The sequence below is a fragment of the Psammomys obesus genome, unplaced genomic scaffold (genome assembly GCF_907164565.1).
Source record: "Psammomys obesus unplaced genomic scaffold, mPsaObe1.curated_primary_1811, whole genome shotgun sequence".
Lineage (NCBI taxonomy): Eukaryota > Metazoa > Chordata > Mammalia > Rodentia > Muridae > Psammomys > Psammomys obesus.
In genome coordinates this window covers 4063623-4083063 of record NW_026596415.1, presented here as the reverse complement: position 1 = coordinate 4083063, position 19441 = coordinate 4063623, and the positions used below count along the sequence as shown (strand labels likewise).

Genomic DNA, 19441 nt, shown 5'->3' with positions numbered 1-19441 from the left:
TGTGTGTGTGTGTGTGTGTGTGTGTGTGTGTGTGTGTGTGTGTGTGTTTTGCACATGTGTATTCAGGGTTCATGGAGGCCAAGTGAGGGCTCTGAAAATCCTCCTTTGTCACTCTCTGCTTTGTTTCTTTGGATCTCTTTCTAAACCTGGAGCTTGTGTCCTTCAAGAAGGCTGGCAGCCAGCGATCCCCAGTTATCCTCCTGTCTCTGCCTGTCTCAGTGGTGGGTTATAGGCATATGAGGCGTGTCGGGCTTATTAAGTGAATGCTGGGATTGGGCCTCTGGTCCTCATGACCATATAGTAGGCATTCTCAGCTGCTAAGCCCCATAAACTTTTTCCTTTAATTGAACAGTTACCTTTCTATTTTTAATGCAAAACTCAATTTTTCTTGTCAGGGAGGAAAATATCCAGAGGTTATCTTGTTGAAAACAGCAGAAACTGCATTTAGGTATAGCTTTTCTACTCCTTGCTGTGTGAGAACTTCCAGATCTCTTTGAGCCACTTCCTTTGAGAAATGAGGTGAAACTATATACCTCGTTTTGGATTTCAGGGATTGGACTAAATGAGATATCTTCAAAGTTGTGTAAAGTGATACGTGTTATAACAAATTAAAAAATGAGTGTTTTCGGCTATATTATGTTTATTATTAGCCCTAAGATTATCACAGCGGTATTGTTTAACTTGCTAAATCAAATAAAAAGACATAGACACCAGTTAGATTTTATAATTGCCTTATTTACCTTGGGCCAGGCACATATTTCACTTACACTCTTTCTATATCCTCACCATCCGTCTCCCCACCCCCATCCAATGTCATCCTCCTTAATCATCCTATCTTCCATCCATCCATAATATTACAAACACTTGCTTTTATCCTTCATCTGGGCCTTTTCATGCCATTATTGGAGTCTTTTCTCCTTGCCCACGTAGTTCCTTCTCCACTTAACCTATCCTGGCGTCCTCCTTCCTCCTCTCTTCCAGTCTGTCTACTAATCCTCTCTGTCCTCTAAAGCCCAGGAACCTTAGCTATGCCTACCCCGTTCTGCCCTGCCCAGGTATAGGCTGTTTAATCAACCAGTCAGGTATGTCTTAGGCAGGTTTACAAAACAAAGATAGGTGTAACCAGATCTTCAGGGCCAATAACATGCATCAAACCAACCTCCAACAGATATGGTTTCTGTCTTTGAGGGCCTGGGTACATCACATTCCTTGGAAGAACTATTGAAAACGCACATAAATTCTACTCTGATAGCTCCAAGGAGCTTGAGAATAAGGTCAGTTTTAGCTCATGTACTTAAAAGTACAAACGGCAGCTGTGCTCGGCTCAGTTCACATGCCAGCTCATTGTATCAAAGGCCCAGGCTTTTCCAAGTTCCTATTCAGTAACTGCAACTGGCATTTGTTCAAAGCTCAGTCCCATATGGTCACAGTGGCTATTGCAGCTCCAGACATCACTTAGTCACATGCTACTGCCAGAATTCCTGATATCACTTCCTTTCTCGGATCCCTTTGGAGAAAACTTTCTCAGAAGTCTTTCCCAGACTTCTCCTCGTCTCACTGATTAGAATTGCACCCCACTCTTCTCATTGTGTCTGGACTTGAGGCTTGGCTTAGTAGGGCCATTTTGCACAGTGCCCCAGAAGCTAATGTCCTCTGGAAGCTGCAGTGTGGTTGCAGGTCTGCTTCACTGGGTGGTTATAGAATGGCTGTGCATGGCTGACCCTGCTCCAGGGTGGACCCAGTATCCTTACAGCCAGCTTCCTAGAGGGACTGACCCAACAGACCACAACAACAGTGCTGCTCTCTGCGACCAGCCTCACATCATACACTTACTTCTGCCATACTGTGTGCCCACACAGGCATGGTCTGCCTCTCTGTTGGGTGGGTCCAGTGTGAGGGTGACACAGGTGGTGAACATGTTTGGGGACCAACCTGGAGGCCAGCCGTCATACAGTCACATGTTATTTGTGTGGCAGGTATCTCCTGAGTGGTTGTCACATGCTTAAAGCCTGTTTTTGAAGTCAGACCACAATCCTAAGCTTTTTTCTGATTTTGGGCAAAAACCATCTATCAACCTTCATTTGCTATGGCAACCATCTGAACCTTGATTTTTATGATTCAGTAGTCTCTGTCAGGAGGAAATGCTAGCCAAAAACCACAAAACATGTATGCACTTGAGTAGGTGCTTAGTAAACATGTCCAGAGAACAGCTTTCACCCAAAGGTTCACCCATGTGGAAGAAAACCCATTCCAGAGAGAGGGCCAGAGGAGTCTTTGCTCAGGGGCCTCTTGAGTCATGGTGGGAGGGCAGAAGCCATAGATGTGGAAGAGCTGCTCATCCCAGGAGCCTTGTGTTTGTTTGTTTGAGGTGGGCCAAAGTTTCCTCTTTAGTCTGAGCCAGGGCAGTAGTTTCTACTTTTTACATTCATACTTGATGACCAGTCCTCAAAGTGGAATTGCCCCTTTAAGATAATTGTTGCTTTGAGTCTCCAGCTCCATTTCAGGAAGAGCTGGCCTAGAGGATCTCCACTGTTCTTCCTCTCCAGAGCCACTCACAGGCTGGTCCCTGAACGATGTGGAAACATTGGCCACAGGGGGGTAGCAAAGTACACTGCCAGACTGCTTCTGCTCTGTCTTCTCAGGCTAAGGCAGAGATGTCATGTTCTGCACCATTTAATTAGTTCTTTTTGTCTCCTTTTAACAGCAGGAGACTCTTGGTACCCTCTGCCTCCCTGATAATACTATGCTTCTAGTGTTTCCAAATGGAGAACAGTATAGCAGCCAAAAGATGCTGAGCATACGTCAAGCAGGCTCTGACATAACCAATGCTTTTTTCCATGCTCTGTAGGTATTAAGTGCTGGGATGAGCATTGGACCAGAAATGACCTCATTTCATCCTAGAGGCTAGAAAGTGGGTGCTAGTACCCCTGTTCTATAGATGAACAAGTGGGCTTGGAAATACCTCCTCACACAGCTGTGATAGGCCAGGTCAGACATTCTGTGGACCCTTTTCTCTCCCCTGGTCTCACTTCCCATCATGGTAATATCATTTGTTGTTGTTTCTTTTATCACAGTCCCTGACAAATTTCAGAAAGGTTTGAGAGCAGGTCTGGGTTGTGGATTTGTAACTTTTTGGTCTGTTTTGTTTTAGCACACCAATGACTTTGCCCTATACACAGAAGCCATCAAGTTCTTCAATCATCCAGAGAGTATGGTTCGAATTGCTGTGAGAACCATCACCTTGAATGTCTACAAAGGCAAGTTTCCTCATGCACTCAGGTGTGGGCCGAGTGCTGGCTCCGTGCATCCGAGCACAGTTCCCGAGTCGCTGGAGAGCTTGCCTAGTATGAGCCACAGCTGCTTGTCTTACAGTAGGCATATCACAGTTCCCATGTGGAAAACTTTATGCTGCATGCTCTAGTATTGCTCCCTGCTGCTGCCCCCTAGTAGGCTTTCCTGAGAAGTCTTTGTGGGATTTGCAGTGGCTAGCTTTGTTGCTAGTTAAACAAAGCAAAAGCAAAACTGTCTTGAAAATTTTAGCTTTCAATTTTTGTGCTTTGGCTGATAAAATATACTGTTACAGCTATTTTATATTTTATCTCTAAATATGCATGAGAGTATTTCATATCACAAGCAGCAGGGGGCAGTATTGTGTTCCCAGCCAGCCACCAAGTGTTAGTGGGTTCCTCCTTCCTCTCAGATATATTTAATGCTCCAACACTGTTTCCAGCAGAGAGCCTCTCCAGGAGTCCCGCCTGTGCTGCCATACAGGCTGCTTGCCTGCGGGTTTTGGAGCTGGCACTGCCCCCTAAGACAATTCCTGAATCCTGGTGACCACAGTAGAGCTATGCCTCTAGATTCGTGGTCATTCAACAGCTTTGACTCTCATGAGTCAAGATGGTATTACTTAAGGTGCCATCCAGGGAAGGTTCTATTAATTTTAGATGACTTTAAATTTAAGAGCGTTTGTCAGAACCAGAGGTCCAGCCAGAGGTCGCAAACAGGGTCCTGTAGACTCAAACCAGTCTTGAGACACATTTTAGTGGGCTCAGATGGTCTTGGAAAAAAAAAAAATACAGAACAACTGGGAGAGACATTGTCTCAAAGAAAAATGTGTGTGTGCCTGTGTGCGTGCACGTGGTGTGTGTGTGTGCCCATATTTTAAAACTTATTTTACATGGTGTCCATTTCTGACTTGAAGATGTGCATTTGCCTGCTCTGGGCCCACACTCCCATGGGAAGTAAGTGGTCAAAGGCTGAGAAGCAGCTGCTCCTTTCTGGGCTAGGGCGCTAACTCCCTAATTTGTACTCTCAGTCTTCAGACTTTGTTCACTGTGCAGCCATTGGCCTGGCAGACTTATGAGTTTGTGACCTTGGCCATGCACATTTGTTCCACTACCCTGTGCTCTGTTTTCTCTTGCTCTCTTCTAACTGTGTCTTTTGGTTTAGATGCCTCCTGCCTAGGCTTTGTCTCTCTGGGCCGCTGTCTCACCTTTCCAGTTCCTAACCCTGTTAACTGTTGTCTGTTTTTGCCTTTCCTCCAATGCCGATTCCTGTTCCTTATTCCAGTGTCATGTAAGTTATTAACCTCTGGTTTTCCTCTTTCTCAATTACTAGTAAACACAGGATACTTGCCTTGAGAGCGCTGCATGAGCAGTGTAGTCAGCTCTTGCCCCGTGCTGATATATAACCTCTTCAGTGCACTGAATGTGCCACCCTCAATTTTAACAGTGACAGTTGAGTGTGTTAATTGAGAGAGTAGCACCAGCACTGCTTTGTTTGATAAATCAGATAAATATTTCCAAGTATTTCCAGGAAAGACAGAGAGTCTCAGATGGTAGCAAGGCTTTTTCATGGTGGTTTTGGGTTTGTTTGGGTGTTCTGTTTTGTTTAAACTGTCCCTGAGTTTTTGGTGGCTTACTGTTTTCTTCTTCTGTGCATCTTCTCAGTGGATAACCAGGCCATGCTGCACTACATCAGAGACAAAACCGCTGTCCCGTACTTCTCCAATTTGGTCTGGTTCATTGGGAGCCATGTGATCGAACTTGACAACTGTGTGCAGACAGATGAGGAGTAAGTAATGCTCCTGTGGTCTCCTTAGAAAACAGGGTGGTGAAGGGAGCACTGTGTCTCCACAAGGAGGTGTGGGGAGCAGCACTTACGCCAGCGTTGGCAGAGTCAGGGCTTCAGATGGCAAAAGGTTCTGCCTGTCTGTTAGGGACAGTGGGAAGTTGGAATTTTCCCACGTGCCTCCAGATGGGTAGTGGCAGTACATCCCTAGCTGTGCGGTGAGGCTGCTGATCAGAAAATGAGGATATGTGAGTCACCAAAGCGAAGAGCTGGGTACAAGGTTCACTCGCTGAAGCACTTGCCTTACAAACTCTGAATTCTATTCTTGGAACCTATGTGAAAGTACTGGCAGAGACAGGTGATTCCTTGGAGGCTTTTTTGGTCGGCTTCCCTAGTTGGTAAGTTTTAGAGCAATGAGGTACCCTGTCTTACACAAAAGGTAGACAGCACATGCACTGTGCCCTTCTTCCACATAGACACGTAATGGTCACATGTGGTCTGTCCATGCAGAGGACTAGTAATTTCTTAACCATTAATGGTCTGCAGTGCTGACACATGCTGTAATATGGATATACCTCAGAAACATTGCCCTGAGTGAAGGCAGCAGACACTGCGCCTCACTGCCTATGATTTCACTGAAATGCCCAGAAGAGGCGAATCTAAACAGATCAGACTAGCGGTTCCCTAAGGCTGGGGTACAGGATGAGGGGGTGTTTCAAAGGGCCGGGTCAGAAAGCCACTGCCAATGAGTACAGAGCTTGTGGCAGACAAGATTAAAAATGTGCTGAAATCAGATGTGATGAACATAAATGGAGCACTTGCTGGTACCTGCTGAAGTTCAATTTCTAGCACTCCAAGAAAAAGCAAAAATGTTAAAAACCCATTAAGTTATGCACATGAAATGAGTGAGTTTTATTGTAAGTGAATTGTATCTCAAGAAAAACTTAAAAAAAAAAAACTGTTTAGACGGTTGTGGTGACTTTGTCCTCGGATTGATGACTTGAAGTGGGCTTTCCTGTCTTGGTACTGTTGACCTTCTGAACTGAGCGTCTCATTGCTGTAGTTCCATCTTTGCCTTGCAGAATGTTTAACAGCCTACATGACCCGCCTCTTCTATTCAGTGGCTAATAGCACCTCTCCATGTCAGGACAACTGAAAAAGCCTCCTGACATTACTTCACCCTCATTTGAGAACCACTGCCCCCCCAAAAAGCTTTGCCTCATGTTGTAAAAAGTACACTTAGATGGGGTCAGGACACTGGAGGGACCCAGAAAGGAACTCTCCAGGACAAGGGAGCCAGGAACATGTGCAGTCCAGCACTGGGAAAGAAGGAAGGCTAGGGAAATGGTAGGCCTGACAGGGCCTTCTGGAAAATAAGAATCGTGGGGATCACAGCCTCAGATGTAAGCCTAGGCACTTTTTTCCAGAAAGAACGACATGGCTTAAGGAAGGAGTAACTCATGGTTATCTGTGTAGCTCTGCAGTGGCCAGTTATGATGGTGTCAACTCTAATTACCCAGTAGATACTGTGAGAGACAGTGGGGTGGGGTGGGGCAGAGTTCTGTGGCAAGGGTTGTCTAAAAAGGCTCAGGTACAACTTTCATAGGTGTCAGTGCAACTTTCATAGAAGGCTGGAGGGACTGTCTGCAGAAAGATCCAACAGTTAAGGCTTCCTCAGCTGGGCCAGGTAGCTCAGCCTGTCATCCCATATACTCAGGAGGTTTAAACAGGAAGATCAAAAGTCTAAGGCCTGTCTTGGCGACATAGCCACTGGCCTGGGCAACTGAGTGAGACTCTGTTTTAAATTAAAGTAAAAAGAGGCGTAGGAATGTAGCTCAGGGGTAGAACATGTGCCTAACATGCACGAGGCCCTAGACTTAGTCCCCAATTTCATCATACACACAATTCCTTTTCTGAGTTGGGGAGTCGCTGATATGACAGATGCTGTTAAATCCACCTGTGGACGTTACTTCAGTAAAGTTTTTCTAAATGAAAATATTAAAAAGTGAGACATGTTAAAAGCCCATTAAAGCCAGTTTCTGATGGCATCTTAAGGGGACAGTATGGAACTCTGTGTGTGTGTGTGTGTGTGTGTGTGCTGGGTCTCTGGTGAGGTGAGTTTATAGATTCTCATTATATTTGGCCTTTGCAATGCAGCTTTCTTATTGGTATCTAGTGAAAGTGTGTATAGTATGGAGTAACTGCCCTGAATAATGTATAAGCAACTCTAAGCCTGCTGGTACTTACCTGCTTGATACACATTGCTTTTAGAAGGATAGTAAACAAATTTTATATTGTCTAGAGGGAGAAAGAAAAACTTGCAAACCAAATGTCAATAATGGGTGTTTGTTAGTGGAACCTTCTCTTTGCTCTGGCTTTTATCTTCCAACTCTGTCTTCTGAAATGGACTTCTGAAGCTTAGGTAGTATTAACGCTGATTCAAGTACAGTGCACCATTCCCCCGCTGATTGCTCTTTGCCCACTTTCTGCTTTAGAGATAGTGAACTGTTTCTGGCTGCTTTGACTCTGTTCTTTTGACTACACCCCGGAAACACGGCAGTATGGTTGTTGCTTGCTGCAAAGTCACAGAAGCCTCCAGCAGGGACTCAAGGAAGAGTGTTGTCTTTGTTCTGTGTCCCTGCCATGTGGTAGCCAGAGCTGCGGAGTAAGGCCTTCTTTCTCCATGTTCCATTCCTCTGGAGCACTCTGCTTGGTGGGATTTCTGGCTCCATTAGTACTGTCATCTGGGGAGCTGGGGAATCTTACCATGTTGGCCAGTGACTAGACTATTGTGCAGTGGCTTTCTACAAAGGGCTCACTGTTTTTCTTTGCTTAGCTTACCCCTACTTGTTTGGAGCTACAGTTGTGGGGTGCCTTTGCCAAGGCCATCAGGGGGAAACAGCCTTAGGAGTTCTAAAATGTTTTTCAGTGGTCCTGTATATTTTCTTTTGTCTATCTTCCTCTTGGGGGCAGTGTAGATAATCAAGAGACTCTCTACACTAGCTAACCTAATTGACTAGGTTACCCAATGGATGTGGGAGTGAATGTGTCTCTACATGTGTCTTCTATTTATGCTGAAGGCTGCAAGCCTTGGCTTCCGGGCTGAGAGGAACATTTCTCACACAGGCACCGGAATAGAGGGAAACTGAGTGACCTGGTGGCTGAGCACCTGGACCACCTTCACTATCTCAATGACATCCTGATCATCAACTGTGAGTTCCTCAATGATGTGCTCACAGACCACCTGCTCAACAGGCTCTTCTTGCCACTCTATGTGTACTCACTGGAGAACCCGGAAAAGGTGAGTCTGCACTGCCCACTGCTTCCTGCACGTATCTTCCAAGAGCGATAGTCTCCTGCCTTTGCCTGGAACAGCCTCTTGGGAGTAGGAAAGGGAGTAGCAAAGCTTCACATCCTAGGGAAAGGCCTTTCAAATCCCTTATTGTTGAGAAAGTGACCAAAACATTTATGATACCTGGTATCAGAGGGAAGCAAGAGACCTTAGAACTCAGCCTCTGGGCTCCTGTGTGCCATCCATGAGGTGCTGCTGTCCCTACAGCTTTCTCTGGTGGTCACCAGAGCTAGTTCTCAGAGAATTACAAGCAGCACCAGAACTTTTATGTAAAACTCATAGGAAGTTCTGGAGCATGCTCAGAGAAAGGTCCTCTGATTAGATACAAGTTTTCAGCCTGAGTCCTCCATTGGGGTAGAGGGTGGTAGCTTCCTGGGACACTGTCTCACCTCAGGGGCTCTGATTCAGCAGGCTTGCATTAGACAGGGGATCTGCACTAGTAACCTGTCTCTAAGTGATGCCATGGGTGGCTGGTTCTGGAATCCCCAGGAGAAAAGCTGCTTCAGGGAAAGAGGCTTCAGTCATTCCTTCAGAGTTAAGGTTGGAGGGAGAGAGAGCAAGGGAACACAGATGTATGCAGCCTTATAAAGAACAGAATCCCAGCTGTCTCCATGCAAGGAACCTCATTAGATGTGTCCAAGTATATATTACCTTCTTTTTGGACCTAGAACATGGACTTTCTTCCCACTAATGAGTAGAAACAGCGAAAGGAAGCCACAGCTCATACTGGATAGCAGTACTGAGGCCTGGGATTGGGATCATCTCTGCCTTTTCCTTGGACAAGGCACAAAACTGGAAGCCTAAAGATACCTCCCTCTCAGGACTACCCTGACATGGGCCATCTTGAAGCTGAGGGCACGCAATGAGCTGGATTTATTGTTATGTATTTATTTTGTTTTGGAGGTCAGAGGGTCCCAAGTTGCACCTTGCCTATATTGTGAAGCCCTCTTCTTGAAAATATAGAGAGAGGCTGTCCTCTAGACTCTCCCATGCCCAGCTGGGGAACAAGCATTTCTGTAACTTTGGAAGTAAGCACCTCCATTGGATCAGCTGCCAAGATAGGGCTGTGCAGGATTCTTAGGGGAAAGGCTAGCCTCAGAGTGAGCTTTTTATGGCACAGTGGTGAAGGGGGTACACTTTTTGTTTGAACTGAGGACTTGTGGTCTTCAGTGTTCTGGGTCTGCCTTTTGTGACCTGAGCTACCTCTTTTTCCTCTATCCTTCACTAGGGAGGAGAACGGCCAAAAATCAGCCTGCCAGTGTCCCTCTATCTTCTTTCCCAGGTACGTTTGTTCTGCCTCCATTGTCTCCTACACATATAGGGTCCTGTGGTGTGTCCAAGGTGCCTAGCTAGCTCTTTGGCCTCTCTCTTGAAATAAAGTTTCAACACAAAGAAAGAATGTTATGTTTTCTATACACCACGTAGGGCTTAACTTCATGGACAGTAAAGGGAAATGATGCCTGGAATCCGTGCTGTTGATTTCTAGAGGAGGCTTCCCAAACAACTGGCTCGTGCTCTCCATCCCCTGGAGATGTGGATTTGTGTGGATTTTGTTCATGGTGCTTAGAAATGGGCTCCAAGTGCTGGGCAACTTCCCATTCAGAGCCATGGTCCAGCACATAGCCTTGCCAGGACTGCCAGTAGAGAGGCTGTTATGGTTTGGGTTCTAGGTCACCTTCTAAAGGGATCTCAGAGCAGCCCTAGCCTGGGATTTGAGTCTCAAGCCTGTTTGCCTGCCTCCCTCCTTAAACAACTGTTTCCTCCGTGTTATAATTATGTAATATTTACAAGAAGGGGAAAAACTCCATGGTGACCCAGTTACATAACCTTAGAAATATTTTTATTACTAGCAGTCCAGATTCGTAGGCCACTTCACCCAGCTGTCAAGTAGCCAGATATTTGCTTAGAGCCCTGTTTCCATACTTGCCATGGTACCAGGGTTGATCCCTTTTAGTGGGATTCCTACTACTTGAGGTAGTTTGGGGTGATGCTGGCTTCTGCTGGCCTGCGGAGAGGTTCAGTTACCATATCCCCACAGTGGAGAGGCTAATTGGATCCAGACACAGCCTGACCACTGCTTGCAACCTGGAGCCTTGTTCTGGAGGCTCTATTTGCTGTCTCCGAGACCTGCTTTGACTGAGGCCTCTCTGTACCACCAACCTTAGCACAGGACAGCTTCTCCTGGCAACCCTTTGTGCTGACACACCTGCCAGCATCTCCTGCTGGGGATTCTGGGAGTCTGGCAAGACTCAAAACAGGTCAGTTGCTCAGCTTAGCTATAGGAGTCCAATAAACAAAGTCATTCTCACAACCCCTCAGCTGTTGGAGCATCACAGAGGCAGGCTTTCCTCTGAGGAGCATCACCAACTCCTGCGGCTGCTTCAGCCTCCCTCTGAGAAACACCTCTTACTGTCTTAGTAAAGGACTAGGAGCCCAGGCACTGTTGTTTCTTCCAGTATCTCTCAAATCACATAACTTTAGTTCATTATTCCTTAGATTTCATGGTCCTTAAAAGATCTCTTCTGAATTAAAAAGCTTGGGCTAACAAAATTTCTCAGCAGGTAAAGTTCTTGAGGACGAGTCTGATGAACCAAGTTTGATACCTGGAACCTACAAGGTAGAAGGGAAGAACCTTCTCCCTTTATCTGTTCTCTTATGTTGCAATCTTGCCATGGTATTCACATGCCCCCACCCCCGACACACAAATCAATAAATGTTGAACAAAAATTGAGTTAAAAATCTTGAGCCCTAGCTGGGTGTGGTGGCTCATGCCTTTAATTCCAGTACTCATGTGGCAGAGGCAGGTGGATCTCTGTGAGTTTGAGGCCAACCTGGTCTACAAAGCAAGTCCAGGATAGACAAGGCTACACAGAGAAACCCTGTCTGGAGAGTGCAGGGAAGAGAAAGGAAAGAAAAACCTTAAGCCCTTCCTCCCTTACATGGTCATTTAGCTTAATTATAATGTAGTCTAAATGTGTGAAAACTTGAAATCCAGTTTAAATGCTCTGCCCTTAAAGCATTTACATTTCTGTAAAGTTGACACATGCTCACAAATATCTTCAGCATAGCTACTGTGAAAACTCACATCAGTGGCATCAATTTAGTGTGACAGGTGATGCCATCCCTTAAAATAGCTGTGTCTCTCATCTTTAGAACATGATACAGATGGCTTGGTCTAGCCACACTTCCATATCTCTTCTGTGAGGAAGCCCTCCTACCACACTCCTGCTTCTCCAGGAAAATGGGCATTACATGCAGTTAACTGCAAGGATCTGTTCATCTGCAGGGGTCCATCTATCTGCAGAGATTTGTCCACAGGCGTGGGTCAGTACACAAGCAGAGATCTGTGTACAGGCAAAGGTCTGCCCACGGAGATGCATCCACAGGCAGGGATTCATCCATATGCAGTGACCTGTCCATGGGTAGGGCTCAGTGCATAGGTAGAGATCTGTCCGCTAGGATCTGTACACTTGCCAGGGATCCAGGTATGTCAGGTATGTGGATCACAGTGTGTATATATATATATATATATGGATATACCACATACTATACTGCATCTATTGACATCTTTTGCCTTTAAAATTCATTATTAATGTGTATGTGCATGAAGTAGGGCTTAGCACATATGCCATAGTATGCATATGGAGGTCAGGGAACAACTTTGTGCAGTCAGTTCTCTCCTATTGTGGGTTATGGGTATTGAACTCAGGTTGTCAGGCATGTTGAGCCACCTCACTGACCCATCTTTTCATTTTAAAACAAGGTAGTGCATGTGTTCAGACCAACTTGACAGGTCAGTTTTGATCACCCTGATTCCGTAAGTCGTTCTTCTGAATATTCTGAAGCAGGACAGTGGGTGACAACCCAAGCTTTCTGCTCTACATCCTAGCCTGTCTGGATCTACCTCTGACTCCTGTGGCTTCCACCTGCAACACTGCTGTGACCCCAGCATGCTGAAACCCACAGCAGTGCTTGGGACAATTCCAGTGTTGGAATCTCAGCATCACTGCCCCTTTAACACTCTTTGACTAGTCTTCTTATGATGGTACTTGGCACTTGCATGCCACAGAAAGGAAGGAGTGTGCTGGCCAGGCTGCCCCTGTCCCACAATGCTCCTCTTGAGCAGCAATGGCGTAGATGTACTCCCAAGTAAGAACAGCTAGCCAAATAGGCAACAGGGTGGCAAAGAAGCCCTCAGAGTTGAGGGGCTTCTTTTTCCTTGATGGGACCATCCTCAGCATGGGAATTTTGGATTGGGAAGGAGGAGCCTGGAGGTGTGAGCTCCTCAATGCATATCCCATTTTCCCTTTCTCCAGGTCTTCCTCATTATACATCATGCTCCGCTCGTGAACTCTTTGGCTGAAGTCATTCTGAATGGCGATCTATCTGAGACTTACCCAAAGCCTACTCAGGATGTTCCCAGAAGTTCTGTAAGTTACTCTGGGGCAGTGTCTACACTTCAATAAGAAGCATACTTGTTTTGCTAATTCATATTTTTCTGGAGTTAAAAACATTTTTATTACACATTGGTGAAGATGTGTAAAGTGGTCTGGGATACAGTTATAGATGTGCACTGGGAAAATCTGGAGTCCAACATAAACAGTGGATTTGATCAATCGGGAGTTGCTGGATGGATTGTCTAAGCCTTGTCCTTAGATGTTGTGTATACAAGGCAGTATTTCTGAGAGAGAATGAGAGTTGAGGGAATAACCTCTCTGAGGCACATATGTTCACAGAGGTTAGGTAGTGACCATCTGTGAATGTCGCAGGTCCAGTGTGAGAACAGTGGGATGTTCTAATACAGCAATTTGGATGGCTTTTCCTTGTGCACAGCTGCTGTCCCACCCATCCTGAAGTCATTCTGGGGAGTATGTGTGCCATATTCTCAGATCATCTTATGTTTCCATAGAAGTGGAAGTTCTTGACTTCGAGGTAATTACTAAAAACTATGACTAAGTATGTCTAGCCATATTGGTTTCTACAGAGCTTAGAGTTGCACTTTGCAAACTGGAAAGGGAAACACCTAAGGTAGGTACTGTGACTTCCTGGAGTCTTTCCTACTTGTCCTAGTACTTGGATGTCATCCCTCCTACTCTCCTGCTCAGGTGTCCTGAGCCCCATGCTGCCTGGGTCTCTTTTCCTTGCTCTTTTCCCCCCAACCCACCTATGTCCTTACCACATGCACCGTTGGAGTTGAGTTTCTTGTGGCTGCTATCATGTCTACAATTGCATAGACTGTGACATGAAAGGCATCTGAGAGAAGCGGGAAGCACCTTGTACCAGGACTGTTTCATGAGGTTTAATCTTTATTACTGGTGCTCCAGCAGGAAGCCCACATGAATATGTGGGGCATGGTGGAACCTGTGTTGTTGTACCTGCATGTTTTGTGGGTGCACATGCAGGTGCCTCTGGAGGCCAGAAGAAGGTGTTGGATCCCATAGAGCTGGAGTTACAGGTGGTTATGAGCCACCCACCATAGGTGCTGGGAACTGAACTCTGCTCCTCTGCAAGAGGATCAAGCATTCTTAATAGCTGAGCCATCTCTCTAGACCTCTCTGTGACTTCTTAAGTAGCTTCTGGGGAATGCAAAAGCTGAATGCAATAAAGCAGTACTAACTCAGCACAAGCAGCAGAGCCCCATCACCTATCCAGCCCCTCCTAGCTAGATAACTGTGGACAAGTTGTTTCACCCCACTTAGAAACCAGAAAAAGTAAGCTGGGTTCCAGGGACTGTCAGTAAGGATAAAGAGAAAATAGATCCCAAATGCTAGGCAAATGCCTAGTAGATTGTAGCCTGATCCTCTGGCCTGCTTGGTTTGTTCTTCATAGTGGTCAAAAGAAAGTTTTATGAATTGCCAGCATTGAAATTTAGAGTTTCACTTATGAGTCCAGACTTTTGAAGATTGGTGAGGGGTCAGACAGTCTGGTCCCTGTTACGGACACTTCTGAGGAAGCCTCTCAGAGACTGTCCCCAAGAGACGTGTGTTTGTTGTTTATTTTGCCTTGTCCCCACCTAGCCTTAGCCTGCTGCTCATTGACACTCCGTTTATATTAATAACAGTTTAAAATGTCTTCGGTCCTTTTGAAGTCTTTTGTTTGACACTATTTCCAAGCCCCAGTTTAGTTACCCAGGCTCTTCCCAGAATGTCTTCCCCAGGCAGTGTTGAGGTTAGACATGGGGTTGCAGGATGATCCCAGAGTTCCTTAGGGTACTGTTTGTCACAGGTGGCAAGAACATTTAACATGAGTTTCACCTTTTAAACCTGTGAGTGTGTGATGTGTGAGCACATTCAAATATACATGTCTGTGCACCTTCATGTTGAGGCCAGAGGTTGATGTCATAATGTCTTCCTCAGCTGCTTTCTATTTTCTTGTTTTCTTTGAAACGAGTCTCTCACTCAACTTAGAGTTCACTGATTCAGCTAGATTGGCTGGTTAGTGGGCTCCAAGAAAACGTCTTTCTCTGCCTCCCAGCTCTGTGCCGGTTTGCGATGTGGTGCTGGTCACTCAAAGTTAAGTTCTGGTGTTTGCATGGCAAACGCTTTACTGACCAAGCCATCTCCCAGCCCCTTATCAAGCTTTTAAATGCATAATGCATTATTGTTGCCAACAGTATCTCAGAGATCGCCTGAGCTCATTCATAGAGCAGGCCAGCATGCTCTCCACGTACTCCAGAGCCACCTGCAAAATGAAAATTGTATTCCCCTTGAACCCTTTCCACTTTCCTGATCCTGCACACACTGTCCCACCTTCTGCCACTGAGTCTGATGCTTTTAGATACCTTATGTAAAGAGGTAGAATCATGTATTTCTCTTCTGTTATCGGTTCACTACACGTAGACCGTGTCCTCAGGGTTTGTCCATTTTACTATCCATTGTCAAATTTCTTTAGATTTTAAAGGCTGAATAATCTATTATGTGTATATACCCATCTTCTTTTTATTTGTGTTTCTTATTGGCATATATTGATTATACATAACAGATTTCATTATGACATTTTCACACGTGCATATAAAGTATTTTCTCATATTCAACTCCCATTACACCGTCTTGTCTCCATCTCACTCCTAATGATCTGCTTCCCTTTTCCAACTAGTTCCCCTTCTGCTTTCATTTCCTTTTTTATTTTTCCTAAAGACCAGGGAATTTTAGTAGCTCTCCATAAAGGAGCATGGGTACATTACCAGTGGCTACACCACTGAAGAAAATGTTTCTTTCTTTCTCAGAAACTACTACTGTCAATACAGCCTCACAGAGGACTGGGGTCTTTGGAGACTGAGCCTCTTGTTCCAGCTACCATTAACTGCCTGTAGGTCATTGAGGAGGGGTGGGGCCTTGTAAGTCCCCTGACTCCATGATAGAATGTTGGTGAGTCAGGTCTCATGCAGGTTATCACAGCAATTTTTGAGTTCATGAGTGCAGTGGCCATGTCATGATTGGGACACAGTTATCCATGGCATACTACTCCATCCTGTAACTCTTGCATTTTTTCCGCCTTCTCCATGATGTTCCTTGAATGTTGAAGGGGATGATGTAAATGTCCCACTGTGACTAAGCATTCAGTAATCACTTTTTTATGCCCATTTTCTTCATTAATTCCTCTGCTAGTGTGTAGACTTTTTTTTTTTAATGGTGTAATTGTAGATTTGCATGCAGCTGTAAGAAATAATACGAAGAGATTGTCCTGGTTTTATTCCATGGTGATGTCTACAGAACTGCAGTACATGACCACAAGTAGGACACAAGAGGCAGGCTCTGGTTTGCAGCTTAAACAAAAGCACAGAGCGGATGGTTACTGGCCATCCATCACTTAGATGGATTTCAGGGGGTCTGTCCTTTATCCCCATGGTCTCCTCTTAGGGCAGAGGTCCAGCCTCCACTGTGGGAGACATATCCACTGCTTGTGTGAGTGGCTGAACTGGAGTTGCTGGCACAGGAGAAGATGGTTTCTCTGAGTGTGAGATCAAAGCCCCACCTTCTGATGCCTATTGTTGGAAAAACTAGAATGGCTGACAAGATGACTACCATTTGTGACTTGTTTAACAATAGTCCTGTGCAAGTTGCCTTCCTTCCCTGTAAGTGAGAACAGTCTCCTATTGTTTCCTGCTTGGCTCGGATGTGGTTGCTCAAACTTGTTTTAAGTTTCTTGGTCTTTTTTACCCTACTTTCTCCTTCCTGTAATTTGTAGATAAGTTACTGGTATTGCTTCATTTTTACCAGCAGACTTCTCACAAACCCAAACCAAAATTGGAGAGAAGCAGAGGGGAGACAGAATTACTCTGAAGGGCTATAATTTAGGGTTAAATTTAACACACATCAGCATAGGCAGATAAACGTCTAATTGAAATTCCCATGTGCATTACCATCATATGGCTCCTGCTGAGGACCAGCTTTCTCTAGGATGCTGGTGCAGAGCAAATAGTTCCTCTCAGAGCATAGTGCTGTCTTAGTTACTTTTGTATTACTGTGAAAAGACAGCGTGATCAAAGCAACTTAAAAAAGAAAGCATTTAATTGGAGGCTTGCTTATAGTTTCAGAGGGTTGGTCCATGAACATCTTGATAGGAAGCAAGGCAGCAGTCAGGCAAGCAGGCGTGGAGCTGGAGCAGGACCTGAGAGCTTACATCTTATCTGGAAGTTGGAGGTAGAGAGAGTGAGATGGCCTGATGTGTGGGCTCTGAAACCCAAAGCCCACCCCTAGTGGCACACCTTCTCCAATAAGACTACACCTCTTTAATCCTTCCTAACTCACCAACTGGGAACTAAACATTCAGATATATGAGGGAGCCATTCTCATTCAAAACATCACCAAGAATAGTAACTCAGAAGCTAGCCTCTTCCAATGTTTGCAAAGTGAATATGGGTTGAAATTGGGAGTGTTCATTATCTGTAGGTACTCCCTGCCACCAAAGACAAGAGTGTTACTATACAGTCCAGGTTGGCCTTTAATTTACTGCATCACATGGGCTGGTTGGTCTTGGGTTCATCATCTTTCTGCTTTAACCTCATGAGTACTGGGATTAGATTGTGTGCCCTACAGAGTACTTTTAAGACAGAGATCTTTCCCCATCTTTTTCAAAGGTACAACATCCTTAGTCTTTGCATCCCTTCTAAATGCACCCCATGGCCTCACTCACTGGCTTCCTACCCTTGAGAGCAGAGAAGCCTGTGCTGTCATAGGGCTTGCTAGATAGGTTCAAGGGAACTCAGTACAGGAAAAAAAATGAGGCAGTGAGGGCAGAGGTGGCAGTCACAGGGCTCTTCTGACTTCATTGTGAAGACTCTCAAAGCATGAGTCGCTTTTGAGCCCAACCTGTGAGGTTTGGAAGAGCCTCAGAATGAGCTGTGTTTTTTGAGCTATTCACATGCTTTATTCAGAGGCGGCTGACCTGCTGCAGTGCCTCAAGTCCTAGGTCTGTGTCTCCAGTCTTGGTCTCATTGCCTCTGCAACTAGAGTAACAAGCAATGAGGGTTCATTGCTGGCTGTAGTGTTTGTTCCTAAGTCTGGCACCAGTTATCATGGAAATGTTAGGTGAAGCTGGGAGATAAGCTCACCCCTTATTTGGGGCCTACCTCCATGGGCTGGCACACTCTTGTCTGAACTGAAGCATATTCAGCAGGTGCCTGGAGAAGCATCAACAGTGACAACAGAGACAGAGACTGTCAAGTTAGAGTAGACAAACACTGCCCTTGGTGACAGTGAGCACTCTGCTCTAACTTAACCACCAGGTTTCACCTCTAGATGGCGCAGATATTTTACCACTCATGTCTGTGCCAGGACTGCCTGGCTGGGAGTTCAGAATATGGGTGAAGAGATAGAATAGCCTTCAAAGGAGCCATTGACTGTCTCTATAAGTAACAGGTGAGCTGCTTGGGAAGGTACCCAAATGATTTCCTGGGATTCCAAGAGTGTATGTACACCTGTATGCTAACTACACTTCTCTTTGTGGCTCCTGTCATTCCTAGCAGCTGGGCTCTCTGTTCACCAGAAAACTCTTCCAGAATAAGGTTAGGACCAGCATCTGAGACCTCAGAAGCCTGGCTTCTCTGGGTCATTTGCTTGCTGGCTCAAAGTGTCAGTGACCATCCAGAGGACTCTTGTCCCTGCCACAGGCCTGCTTTGGGATTTGGGTGTCCCTCTGAGTGCCTTGGTAGGAGTTTGCCTTCCCAGTTGGGATTGGAGCTCCAAGGTACACATGGGTTTTTGGGAAAGGGCTGTGAATACCAAAAGCAGCAAACAAACCTCTAGAGTCTAGGGCCTTCACTAATTCAGTCCCATATATTCTCAAGAAAATGAGTCTTAGAACAGTTCTTTCTGTGCAACCACTGTTCAGTCTCAACTCCTAGATATCCTTTAAGAAGATATCTGGGTGCTGACAGAAAAGCTGGAATGCCTCATGCCCCATGCCTTAAGGAAGATGGCAATGCCTTAGCTTTAGGGACTTTACCTGGGCAGAAGTTGGGCCGGGTACCTGACAGGAGTCCTGTCGCATCGAGACTCTAGACAGGAAGCCTCTGCCAAAGCTGAAGGTGACTTGGACTTAAAGATGAGGGTCCTGTTCCTGTTCCAACAGGGAAAATCCAAGCAGCCAAAGTGGATAAAGACAAGGTAGGGGATCCTAGCCAACTTTCTGTTTTCCTATGATATGACGCAACAGCTTGGACAGCCACAAGGCTGGTAAGGCTCTACAGTTCGAGGTAGTGTTACATTCCCTACTGAATGGGGACTACCTGGTCTGCACTGAGCAATAGGTGACTTCTTCTATATAGCACCTCAAATAAGAGGTCAGGGTGGGACCCCAGGCCCACAAGACACTCATCACTTCTGGTATGTATGCGCTGGGCCTTTATTTATACATGTGAGTACTCTGTTTGTATGCATGCCTGCATGACAGAAGAAGGCATCAGATCCTGTTATAGATGGTTATGAGCAACCTTGTGGTTGCTGGGAATTGAACTCAGGACCTCTAGAAGAGCAGCCAGTGCTCTTAACTGCCGAGCCATCTCTCCAGCCCCACCTT

At 45.6% G+C, this 19441-nt stretch overlaps 1 protein-coding gene across 6 annotated transcripts in view; it reads left to right on the top strand.

Moving 5' to 3' along the window:
• Positions 1–19441, top strand: part of Clec16a (C-type lectin domain containing 16A) — a 205776-nt gene that overhangs the window by 22622 nt on the left and 163713 nt on the right. For all 6 annotated transcript variants that reach the window (XR_008719030.1, XM_055597725.1, XM_055597723.1 and 3 more), the window contains exons 5-9: positions 3152–3257; positions 4950–5073; positions 8197–8371; positions 9651–9704; positions 12739–12852. Coding sequence is in view for 5 of the 6 variants with exons in the window: in XM_055597725.1 (XP_055453700.1) it covers positions 3152–3257; positions 4950–5073; positions 8197–8371; positions 9651–9704; positions 12739–12852 (573 nt within the window). In the remaining variant the exon portion in view is untranslated. The remainder of the gene's footprint in view (positions 1–3151; positions 3258–4949; positions 5074–8196; positions 8372–9650; positions 9705–12738; positions 12853–19441) is intronic.